The following is a 12,274-nucleotide window of genomic DNA, read 5'->3' on the forward strand; positions in this document are numbered from 1 at the left end:
TAGCATCCTTTCCGCCACCGTAATACTGTCCTTGACTAGCAGCGCCACACCTCCCCCTCTTTTGCCCCCTTCTCTGAACTTACTAAAACACCTAAACCCCGGAACCTGCAACAACCATTCCTGTCCCTGCTCTATCCATGTCTCTGAAATGGCCACAACATCGAAGTCCCAGGTACCAACCCATGCTGCCAGTTCCCCTACCTTATTTCGTATACTCCTGGCATTGAAGTAGACACACTTCAAACCACCTACCTGAACACTGGCACCCTCCTGCGAAGTCAAATCTGTGCTCCTGACCTCTATACTCTCAATCTCCCGTACCCTAAAACTACAATCCAGGTTCCCATGCCCCTGCTGAATTAGTTTAAACCCCCCCAAAGAGCACTAACAAATCTCCCCCCCAGGATATTGGTGCCCCTCAGGTTCAGATGTAGACCATCCTGTCTATAGAGGTCCCACCTTCCCCAGAAAGAGCCCCAGTTATCCAGAAATCTGAATCCCTCCCGCCTGCACCATCCCTGTAGCCACGTGTTTAATTGCTCTCTCTCCCTATTCCTCATCTCACTATCACGTGGCACGGGCAACAACCCAGAGATAACAACTCTGTTTGTTCTTGCTCTGAGCTTCCATCCTAGCTCCCTAAAGGCCTGCCTGACATCCTTGTCCCCTTTCCTACCTATGTCGTTAGTGCCAATGTGGACTACGACTTGGGGCTGCTCCCCCTCCCCCTTAAGGACCCGGAAAACACGATCCGAGACATCACGTACCCTTGCACCTGGGAGGCAACATACCAAACGTGAGTCTCTCTCGCTCCCACAAAATCTCCTATCTGTGCCCCTGACTATTGAGTCCCCAATTACTAATGTTCTACTCCTTTCCCCCCTTCCCTTCTGAGCAACAGGGACAGACTCCGTGCCAGAGGCCCGTACCCCATGGCTTACCCCTGGTAAGTCGTCCCCCCCCACAAGTATCCAAAACGGTATACTTGTTACTCAGGGGAACGACCGCAGGGGGTCCCTGCACTGACTGCTTCTTCCCAGTCCCTCTTACAGTTACCCATCTATCTCCAGTCTTTGGTGTAACTATTTCCCTGAAGCTCCTATCTATGACCCCCTCTGCCTCCCGAATGATCCGAAGTTCATCCAGCTCAAGCTCCAGGTCCCTAACACGGTTTTTGAGGCGCTGGAGTTGGGTGCACTTCCCACAGATGAAATCAGCAGGGACACTGACGGCGTCCCTCACCTCAAACATTCTGCAGGAGGAGCATTGTACTGCCTTCCCTGACATCACCTCTAGATTTAAAAAATAACAAGAAAAAGAAAAAGAAAGGAAGAGCTTACCTGATATTACCTCAAACCCTGCTCCCGCTCAAAGGTAAGCAAATTTAAAGGCACTCACTCACCTTCACGACAGGCCCCTGCTCCCGCTTCCCAACCACCGTGGGGTGGGGGGGTTGGTTAGAGGAGGAGGTAGGGTGGGAAACACTCACGAAGTGTTTCGGGTTTAACTGTCACTTGCCAACAGCCTCTCCACAAACCACCTTCAACTTAGGCTGACCGCACTGCACGTATGCAAATTTCCCCAGAACAGCTGATCAGTAGCTCTGCTCTGCTGCCCTCTGCTGGATCCAGAGGGCAATAAACTACCGTTGTGATGTTACACTATCTAACCCCAGGAGTGTGCCCATCACTTTAATTTGCTATTTTGAAATATTGGGAGACCATTCAACCCCTGAGCCTGCCCCACCGTTGTTAGATCATGGCTAATATGTATCTTAACTCAATTCCCCCTCTGTTTCATCATCCTAGTTAGAACTTTGTCCAACAAAAATCTACCAGTCTTATTTTTGAAGTTTTTCAGTTAAACCAGCCTCAGCAGTTTTTGGAAGTGGGAGTTATATATTTTAACTATGCATTGTCTGAAGAAGTGTTTCCTGACATCATCCATGCACGACATAGCTGTAATTTTAAGGTAATGCCCTCTTTCTCTGGATTCCACCAGCATTGAGGGAAATTGACCGAGTCGATGCAACTTGTCCTCATAATGTAATATTTAGCCCTTGTTTGAAAAAAGTATATTATTAATAACTGAAAATGAACAGGAAATCTTCGTCATAGCGTTCTGGTCGGAGGATGTAATTATTCATTGTCTTTACATCAAATTGAGACTGATATGATACTCTTTCAAAGAGCTGGCAAAGCATGATGTGGTGAATGATGACCTGCTGTGGTATATGATTTTATGATAGGGTCCTGTGTTGTTCCCTGTCTTCGGAAGTATCATATAGAATTTGAAATGAAATTAAATGAAAATCGCTTATTGTCACAAGTAGGCTTCAAATTAAGTTACTGTGAAAAGCCCCTAGTCTCCACATTCCGGCACCTGTTCGGGAAGGCTGGTACGGGAATTGAACCGTACTGCTGATCTGCCTTGGCCTGCTTTAAAAGCCAGCTATTTAGCCCAGTGCGCAGAAGGAGGCCATTTGGCCCATTGAGTCTGCACCAGCTCTTGGAAAGAGCGCCCTACCCAAGCCCACACCGTCACCCTATCGCCATAACCCAACCCAACACTAAAGTCAATTTCAATTTATCATGGCCAATCCACTTAACCTGCATATCTTTGGACTGTGGGAGGAAACCGGAGCACCCGGAGGAAACCCACGCAGACGCGGGGAGAATGTGTAGACTCCACACAGACAGTGACCCAAGCCGGAAATCGAACCTGGAGCTGTGAAGCAATTGTGATGACCACTATGCTACTCTGCTGCCCTCTATGCTACCGTGCTGCCCTGCATCAGGAGGATGATTCCCTGCACCAGCTATGAAAGCTGGGACACGCTTTGGCTTTTCAATCTCCTGAGGCTGTTGAGTTGAGACCTTGCCGATGCCCCAAACCATACCTAATACAGAAAATATGCACTCCAAAATTTCTTCATAACCCGTGTGAAAGGCACACTGCTTCAAACCAGTATGCAACAACTTGCATTTGTACAGTGCCTTTAAGGTGGTATGACCCAAGCTGCTTCACAGGCACATAAATACTCTGGCACCAAGCTACAAAAAGGAAACATTGGGGCTGATGATGAAGACACTCAAAGGAGTGTCCTAAAAGAAGAGAGAGCAGTAGGGATGGAATTCCAGAGCTTGTGGTTGGCCATCAGAAAGCACGGACGACCGTGGTGGCATGCACAGCTGACCGTGGTGGCATGCACAGCTGACCGTGGTGGCATGCCCGGCTGACCGTGGTGGCATGCACGGCCGACCGTGGTGGCATGCACGGCCGACCGTGGTGGCATGCACAGCTGACCGTGGTGGCATGCACAGCTGACCGTGGTGGCATGCACAGCTGACCGTGGTGGCATGCACGGCTGACCGTGGTGGCATGCACGGCTGACCGTGGTGGCATGCACGGCTGACCGTGGTGGCATGCACGGACCAGAGTTGGAGGAAGGCAGAAACCAATGTTAAATTCCTCAACCAGACTTCCAGATAAATAAAAACACAAGTCTTAGAATCATTGGTGAAACTTGATGGGTGGAGGAAGGCAGGTACTTCAGGACGGATGCAATGAAGGACTTTGTTCATCCATATTTGTACCGTGAACTCTTTTTTTTTTTTTGTTGTTGCTGCTAATCCTCATGTTTGAACTTGTGCTTTTGTCGCGAGATAATGTGCTTACTATGAGTTTGCCTATATTATCAGAAATACCTCTGCATGGAAATTGTGTGCTTTTAAGGGTGAAATTATTTAAGATTAGATCATTTTTATGCTTTGCCTTTATTCGACCGCTGTCTTGTTTTTGAAAGATCTTCATCAGCAGTGAACGCTGTTTACATTTTCAGTCTATTATGGGATAGTAACAAATCAGTTGGTCAAAGCACAAAATCAAGGTTAGAATGTATGTAACTATGGCTCCTGGCAATGCTTGCCTTCAATCTAACTCTTCATGATGGTACAGATGGTGTATGGCTCCCTCTAGTGACTATGGGCAGCAGAATTCAACCCAACAGCTTCATTATGTTGTAGCTTAAGAGCAGTCAGAAAGGCAATAAAGAGGGTAAAGAAATACTGGTCATGGTTGGTTTTAGTTAGTGGTCATCAGTGACATAGATTAATTCATAAAAGGGTTTGTGTTGATACTTGTTGATTGTATCAATTGAAATTAAGTCCATACAGGGGTAGGGCATTGATTGGGCGGTTAGTTGAGCACATATGAAGAGATTCTTACTGACATGATTGGAATGAAGTCAGGAGATATATACCTGTGATGTGTCACTCTTAATAAACCTATTCCAAGTAACAATTGGCTTTGGATTCTTCCTTCACCAACGTCAGGAATATAACACCTATTTTTCACCTAAGAGCGGGATTTTGGGTTCAACGGTTGTGAGGAGATTCTGACTTTGTTCACCACATTGGTAATGCCTCCTTAGCAACCTGAAGACTGATGTCTGGTTAAAAGCCCTCTCTGGATCTACAGTCTCTCACTTCAAGTACTTCTCAAGGTGAACCCTTTTAACCTCCACCTCACAGTGGATGGAGGACTGACGGTGAAAGGGCAAAACAGTCGAGTGTGGCATGAAGGTGAAGGCTACAAGCACTTGGTACATTTGATGGATATAACACACCGTAGATTGTGGCAATTGATGAAAGTAGTGAAGCACCTGACACTGGCCATTCACTGCAGCTGCCCAGACGTCCTGGATCCTCGTCTTCACAGGAATCCTGCAAGAGCCGCTGAGAGAATAGAGGCAGCAACACGTCTGGGTTGGGATGTAAATTGTGACCTACAGACATAGAATCAATTCCTACGGCGATAGGAAACAGGCAAAGTGACCAGTGCAGTCACCCCACAAAAAGGTGGTCCTTGAATGATGGTCAGTCGATAGATGTCCATGTGCTCTACAGGGATGCCTCCACTGATGAAGATCTCCATGCATGCATGAAAGCTCTGGAACGCTTCCACCAAAGATACCTGAGGCCCATCATGGGAAATAGATGGCAGGGCAAAATCACAAATGAGGTCTTTCATTATGCTGGGCTCAACAGCATGGAAACCACCCTCTAGAAAATTAGCCTGCAGGCCATGTCTCCTGCATGGTTTTCAAACAAAGTTAAGGTGGTCAGTACAAATACCAGGCCACCCTAAAATAAAGCTCACAAATCTCTGCATTGTAGATTCTTTTGGGATGACACTGCAATCGAGTGGCCATGTGGAGGCAAGCACAATATTGACTACGGCTCCGTCTTCAGCAACATAATCCCAGCCAAACTCCTATCAAAGCTCCAAAACCTAGGTTTTGGCTCCTCCCTCTGCAACTGGGTCCTTGACTTCCTGACCCATAGACCACACTCAGTAAGGATAAACAACAATACCTCCTCCACAATAGTCCTCCATATCGGGGCCCGGCAAGGCTGACTACTTAGCCCCCTACTATCCTCCTTATACACACACAACTGTCTGGCAAAATTTGGCTCCAACTCCATCTGCACATTTGCTGATGACACTGCCGTGGTGGGTCGGAATCTCAAACAACAATGAGTCCGAATACAGGAGAGATATAGAGAATCTAGTGGAGTGCGGTAATGACAACAATCTCTCCCTCAATGTCAGCAAAACTAAAGAGCTGGTCATTGATTTCAGGAAGCAAAATATCCTACACTCCCCTGTCTGTATCAATGGAGCTGAGGTGGAGATAGTTGACAGCTTCAGATTCCTAGGTGTGCACATCACCAACAATCTGACTGGTTCACCCACTTCGACTCTACGTCCAAGAAGACAACAGCGCCTGTGCTTTCTTGGAAAACTAAGGAAATTTGGCATGTCCACATTGCGGTGGCACGGTAGCACAGTTGCTTCACAGCTCCAGGGTCCTAAGTTCGATTCCCGTTTGGGTCACTGTCTGTGCGGAGTCTGCACATTCGCCCCATGTCTGTGTGGGTTTCCTCCGGGTGCTCCGGTTTACTCCCACTGTCCAAAGATGTGCAGGTTAGCTGGATTGGCCACGCAAAATTGTCCTGAAGTGTCCAAAAAGGTTAGGTGGGGTTACGGGGATAGGGTGGAGGTGTGGGATCAGGTAGGGTGCCCTTTCCAAGAGCTGGTGCCGACTCGATGGGCCAAATGGCCTCATTCTGCACTGTAAATTCTTTGACTCTTACCAATTTTTACAGATGCACCATAGAAAGCATCTATCTGGCTACATCACAGCCTGGTATGGCAACTGCTCGTCCCAAGACTGTAAGAAACTACAGAGTGTCATGAACACAGCCCAGTCCATCATGCAAACCCACCTCCCATCCATTGACTCTGTCTACACCTCCTGCTGCCTTGGGAAAGTGGGCAGCATAATCAAAGACCCTTCCACCCGGGTTATTCTCTCTTCCAACTTCTTCTATCGAGCAGGAGATACAAAAGTCTAAGAATACGCACGAACAGATTCAAAAACAACTTCTTCCCCGCTGTTACCAGAATCTTAAATGACCCTCTTATGGACTGATCTGATCTCGTCACACATCTCTACTGAGTAATACTACACTCCTGTATGCTTCGCCCGATGCCTGTCTATGTATTTACATTATTTATGTTTGCCCTATGTTTTTTTAATGTGTGGAATGATCTGTCTGGGCTGTTGTATGCAGAACAATACTTTCACTGTACCTCGGTACACGTGACAATAAACAAATTCAATCCAACCAATTTGGTTAATCATGAGTACCATTTATGCTAAACTTTAACACCCAACATGCCCAGAGGTGGCACAGCTAACAGAACGTTTCCCTTAAGCACCAACAGCGACAAAATGAGCTGCCAATTCTGTGTCCATCCATGCCAAGCTCGCTTCGGATTCCTCAGTCATGAGAGAATCCATAAAAGAATATGAAGCCACTAACGGCTTGGTACTCCAGTAATGATATCTCAGTACATCAGAGTTTTAGATATACATGAGCATGTGAATTGCTAGATTATAAAAGACGATAATCCAACTAGTTCACCGTTTGCCACCATGGTAGTTGGACAATGGAATGATTGATAAATCTCCGTGATCAATCCCCATTTAAGGCCAGGAAAACACGATTAGTTGAGAGCTTTAGAAATACGAGTCCAAAGCCACCTGTTCCTCCCAAGCTATGTTACTCTCTCCACACGTTATGTTTCAAATGGCTCATAGAATGGATCCCAAAATGTTATTTTCTGAAATAAATCTCATTTGCATTTCAATAAATCAATGCTGTTTCACCGACTCCGTAGTGAGCCTGCTCTATATATTGATCACTTTCCCTCTGAAACATTGTTTCTGTGGATTTTGATTTGAATTTGCTCCCCTTGAGTAACTGTGTCGGTAAATCTGCAGTCATGATAACTGACATGTGTCTCTTCCACTGAAAAGAGACATGTGTCTCTTCCACTGAAAAGCATTTTAATTAATCAAAGTTAAATGGAACTATTGAAAATGTGAACTCACCGGTGTGTAAGCTGCCAGCAGGTTAGGAGACACCCTTCCTGGCAACGCTGGCAGCTCCCAGCTGTGACCTCACCACCAAATCTGGAAAAGCAAATTGCGAAATGAAGTCATGGCGTGCGGCGCAAGGCTGTTCCTGCATCAGAACTTACCGTCTTGGAGCTCTCAGTTGCAAATTCAAATTAATGCATGAAGAGTACATAATGCAGGTGCTTAATCTACTAAAAACTAACTGGAAAATTCCTCAAAGTGTAATTATCTCAGCAAACTGCTGTGTGCCATGACGTTCTGAGCTATGAGTCCTGGAAAGAATGTGACTGTCAAACTTCAGTGGAAAAAGGTTCCCCATGGTGTTGTGAGCAGACCCCCCCCCCCCACCATTGGGCAATGCATGTCTTTATCCACTGTATGTAGCTGCCATATGAACCTGTGGATATTGTATAACATGAGGTTGTCTTCTCTGCATGTGACACCATCATGCATTGGCCATTCCCCATTGTTCTATTTCAACACTTTTTTTTCTCCTTGTTACATACTTTCCAGGCCAATGTTTACCCCTCGGCCAGTGTTGTTAAAACAGATTGTTTGGTCATTATCACGTTATGGGAGCTTTCTGTGCACTCATTAACTGCTGTGTTTCCTACGTTACCACATTCGCTACACTTTGAAAGTACTTGACTGGCGATAAAGCGGTTTGGGACATCCTGAAGTGTTGAAAAATGCTATAGAAAAACAAGTCATATATTTTATTAGTGTCTACAGGAAGCTGACTATTTGGTCCAATTGATCCTTGTTTCTGTTCATGCCACAGTACAAGCGCCTCCCACCCAGCTTCACCTGCCGCTATCAGTTTATGCCCCTATGCTATTCACAACTGTTCCTCATGATAGTGAGCACCACATTACTTTTGGTAAAGCTGTTTTTCTTGAATTCCCTATTGAATGTATCAGTGACTATCTCAATTATGATCTTAGCTCTGGTCTGCCTCGCAGGTGGAAACGTTTTCTTTGCATGGGGCGGCATGGTAGCCTAGTGGTTAGCACAGTTGCTTCACAGCACCAGGATCCCAGGTTCAATTCCCGCTTGGGGCACTGTCTATGTGGTGTCTGCACGTTCTCCCCGTGTCTGCGTGGGTTTCCTCCGGGTGCTCCGGTTTCCTCCCACAAATCCCGAAAGACGTGCTTGTTCGGTAATTTGGACATTCTGAATTCTCTCTCCGTGTACCCGCACAGGCGCCAGAGTGTGGCAATTGGGGGATTTGCACAGTAACATAATTGCAGTGTTAATGTAAGCCTACTTGTGACAATAATAAAGATTATTATTCAAAACCTTAAAGACATCTATTGGGTCAGCCCTCAGACTAGAGAAAAGAGCTCCATATTCTTCCATCTTTTCAGATAGATATAACCTCTCAGTTTTGGTATTATCCTTGTAAATCTTTTTTGCATCTTCTCCAGGGTCTCTATATCCTCAGTACTCCCCAGTGTAGTTTAAATATACCCCTCTGTGACCCAGTCTGGCTTTTCAAACAAACATTTAATTTTTAAGAGGGCTGCATTTCCGATCAGCGAGAGTTGCTGATCGGTTCTGAATTGATGCTTTGGCCATTGTTTGGCTCCATGGTCTCCCTTGCTTCATTCGGCCCTTCAAGAGCAGGAAGAAGATATGGACTAAAACGTAACCGTGAAAAGGTCAGTGACAGAAGGATGGTTTTCAAAGTGGAACTGTGTGCGGAAATGTGAATAATAGGGCAGAAAACACGTAACAGGTAGAACTTTACAAGCAAAATGGGGTGTTTCCAAAACAGTCAGTATAAACAGATTGTCCAGTCATCACGTTTTATGTGGAACCTTGTCATGCACGTACTGACTGTTGCAGTTTCTGCAGTCCAACAGTGATAGATTTTGGTCAGCTGTGCTAATATTTCCTTCTGTTGCTCAGTGTCAAATTATGTTTGTTAACAAGTGCCTTGGGAAGTCTGACTATGTTAAAGGTGCTACATAGATGCCATATGTTGTCTGAATTAGAAGGCATTCCATTCTTTTGTCACCTGTGTCCCTCAACTTGACTAGTGTGAAATGTAAGCCCTTCTCCAAGAAGTCATTTAGGAGGATGGTTATTCTGCTTCTTAGCCCAGCCTTGTTTTTTTTTCCAGGATGGCCCTGGTGCGTATGAAGCAGGAAGGACGAGAGGGGAAATATATGTGCAAGTACATTGTGCACTCCATGTGGGAGGACCTGGAGCAACGGGGTAAAGTAATGGGGGTAAGTTAGTAACACATCTGGAAGATGTTTTCACTTGATAAATAGTAGACATGCAAACTATCATATTTTATCCAAGAACAAGTCACCCCAGTGAGAGATTAATCAGGAGAAATATTTGACGATATATATGTGGGGATCATTTACTCCTTGTTGAAACCTTATGCTGCTTTTCAGAAGTTTGTTTTTGGCAGAGGATAGGTCATAAGACCTGTTAAGCTGATTAGTAAAATCACCAGAGGGAGGTTAGATTTTTTTTTTTTGACGCAGCAGGCTACGACATGGAATGCACTTCCTGAAAGGCCAATGGAAGCAGATTCGCTCATAGCTTTCAAAAGGAAATTGGATAACTACTTGAAAAGGAAACCATTTCACGGCTATGGGGAAAGAACCAAGTGAGTGGGAATTAATTGGATAGCTTTTTCAAAGACTGGACACAGACATGGGGGCTAGTTGGCCTCCCTCTGTGCTGTAAGATTCTATGATTCAGCGATGTGCTGAGTATGGGTGCTTGCGCATCCTGCTGTACATTTGAGATTGGCGTTCAGTGAAGCTCTGGGTTAGAATCTACGTTCCGGACACTGGTCCGCCACGAATACAAGGAGAAGAATTGTGGGTGCTGAAAATCTAAAATGTAAACAGAAAATGCTGGAAATACTCAGCAGGTCAGAAAGCTTCCATGGAGGGGGAAGCAAAATTAACGTTGCAGGTTGATGACCGTCCTTCAGAATTTGTTTAGCTGCATGAAACAACACTTATTGTGTTTGTTCCTGTGTCGCAATTCTTTGGCACACATTGTCATACTTACATTGCATTTGGGGAAAGTTCAATTATCAAACGGTACCTAACACTTCCCGTTCACTCCTGCCAAGACTAGATGCTTCCACAGCCCCTAGCTCCTGCAGGCCAGTAAGAATACCAATTATGGGCTGCAGATACATACAATGTTGCATTTTAGATTTTAATTTGCTTATTAGATCTTAAACGTAGACATTTGGTTTCCTCCAAGTTCTGGCCTTGTTTGCTTTCCAACCTGACCAGATGTCCACTCCCCAACTCCAATTACCTTTATTAAATTTGTTCTTGGACAGTGGACGATCTCAGAAAAGAAGGAATAGACCGCACACCCTGTCGGGTTTGATTGATCATTCAATACAATCATGGCTGATCTTGGCTTTCTGTCTGCTCCCCTTATCCCTTGATTCCATGGGAGACCAAAAATCTGTCTATCCCAGCCGGGGAGGCGGTGGCATAGTCTATTGTCGCTGGACCAGTCATCCAGAGACCCAGTGTAATGATCCGGGGAACCCGGGTTCGAATCCCACCACCCCACAGGTGGTGGAATTTTAAAAAACAAAATCTTTTTATTCTCATTTTCAACATTTTCATCAAATGAATAATCAAAGAAAAAACAAAACAAATACAAGAACAATCCCCCAAGCACAAACAGCACCCTGCTCAATAGCCAGACCAAAACATCCATCTGTACATTCCAGGTAAAAACAATTAACAGTCAACCCGCAAACAATGTAATCAAAGACAACAATACCCCCTACCCCCACCCCCTAATATTCAATGGCACCCAATTCTCGAAAGTGGATAATAACCAATCCCCATCAATTGTGGAACCCTTTCCTCATCCCCCTCAGCTCAAACTTCTCCTTCTCTGGAGTCACAATAAATTTGAGTAGGTCCCCCCCGCCGAGCTGAAGCACAGGGTGGAGAAGCTGACTTTCACCCCAACAGGACCCACCTCCGGGCAATCAGCGAGGTGAAGGCTGAAAAACCTGACCTCGCACCCACCTGCAGCCCGAGCCAGTCCACCATCTCGAAAATGGTTTCTTGGAGCCCTGGTTCCAAGTTCACGAGCACTACCCCCGAGATGACCCTGAAAACCTCCCTTCAATACACCCCTCACTCCACGTAACTATCCTAACCGAGGTTCCCTCCCCGCTCCTCCAATTCGCCATCATTATAACCCCGGACCCTGCTCATAAGCTGAGCCCGCCCGGTCCCTTTGTTGCCGTTGAACACCTCAACCCCCCCCCCCCCCCCTCCCATCCCAGAACCCCCTCATCCACTTCCTCTTGAAAACACCTCACCCAGTATCAGTCTCCTCCTCCCACTTTTCACACCTCCGAGGCCCATCGAAACCTGTTCGACCAGGATCCAATGACCACAGCCCCAACCCCTACCACATTCCTGTTCACTAGCCAGCTTGAGCTAGCTAGTGTGAAGGCCCCTGCCCAGGCCTCGCTCCCCTCTCACCTGGTCCGAGGAAAACAACGAAATCCCCTTCAAACACACAAACCCCCAAGAAACCATCATTGTAAAAAAATCCCAAATCCCATCTTGACCAAATAGGCAGCTTCACCCCATTTAACGCATATAACGACATGTAATAAAAAATAGGGCTATATACAATCTTACACCCCCTACCCTCAGTCCAAGATCAACCCTCAGTCCCATTTCTCACTTCTGCTCCAATCCTTCTGCCTTCACAAATGCCTCCGCCACTTCCAACATCTCAAAATAAAAGTCTTTGGAGTTGTTG

General features: G+C 45.9%; 1 protein-coding gene across 1 annotated transcript in view; it reads left to right on the top strand.

Annotated features, from left to right (window-relative positions):
- LOC119969721 (ubiquinol-cytochrome-c reductase complex assembly factor 1) overlaps positions 1-12,274 on the top strand; it is a 95,107-nt gene that overhangs the window by 30,883 nt on the left and 51,950 nt on the right. Inside the window, 1 exon segment of the mRNA XM_038803724.1 lies at positions 9,615-9,723. Coding sequence (XP_038659652.1) covers positions 9,615-9,723 — 109 coding nt within the window.

This window comes from Scyliorhinus canicula, chromosome 7 (assembly GCF_902713615.1).
Source record: "Scyliorhinus canicula chromosome 7, sScyCan1.1, whole genome shotgun sequence".
Lineage (NCBI taxonomy): Eukaryota > Metazoa > Chordata > Chondrichthyes > Carcharhiniformes > Scyliorhinidae > Scyliorhinus > Scyliorhinus canicula.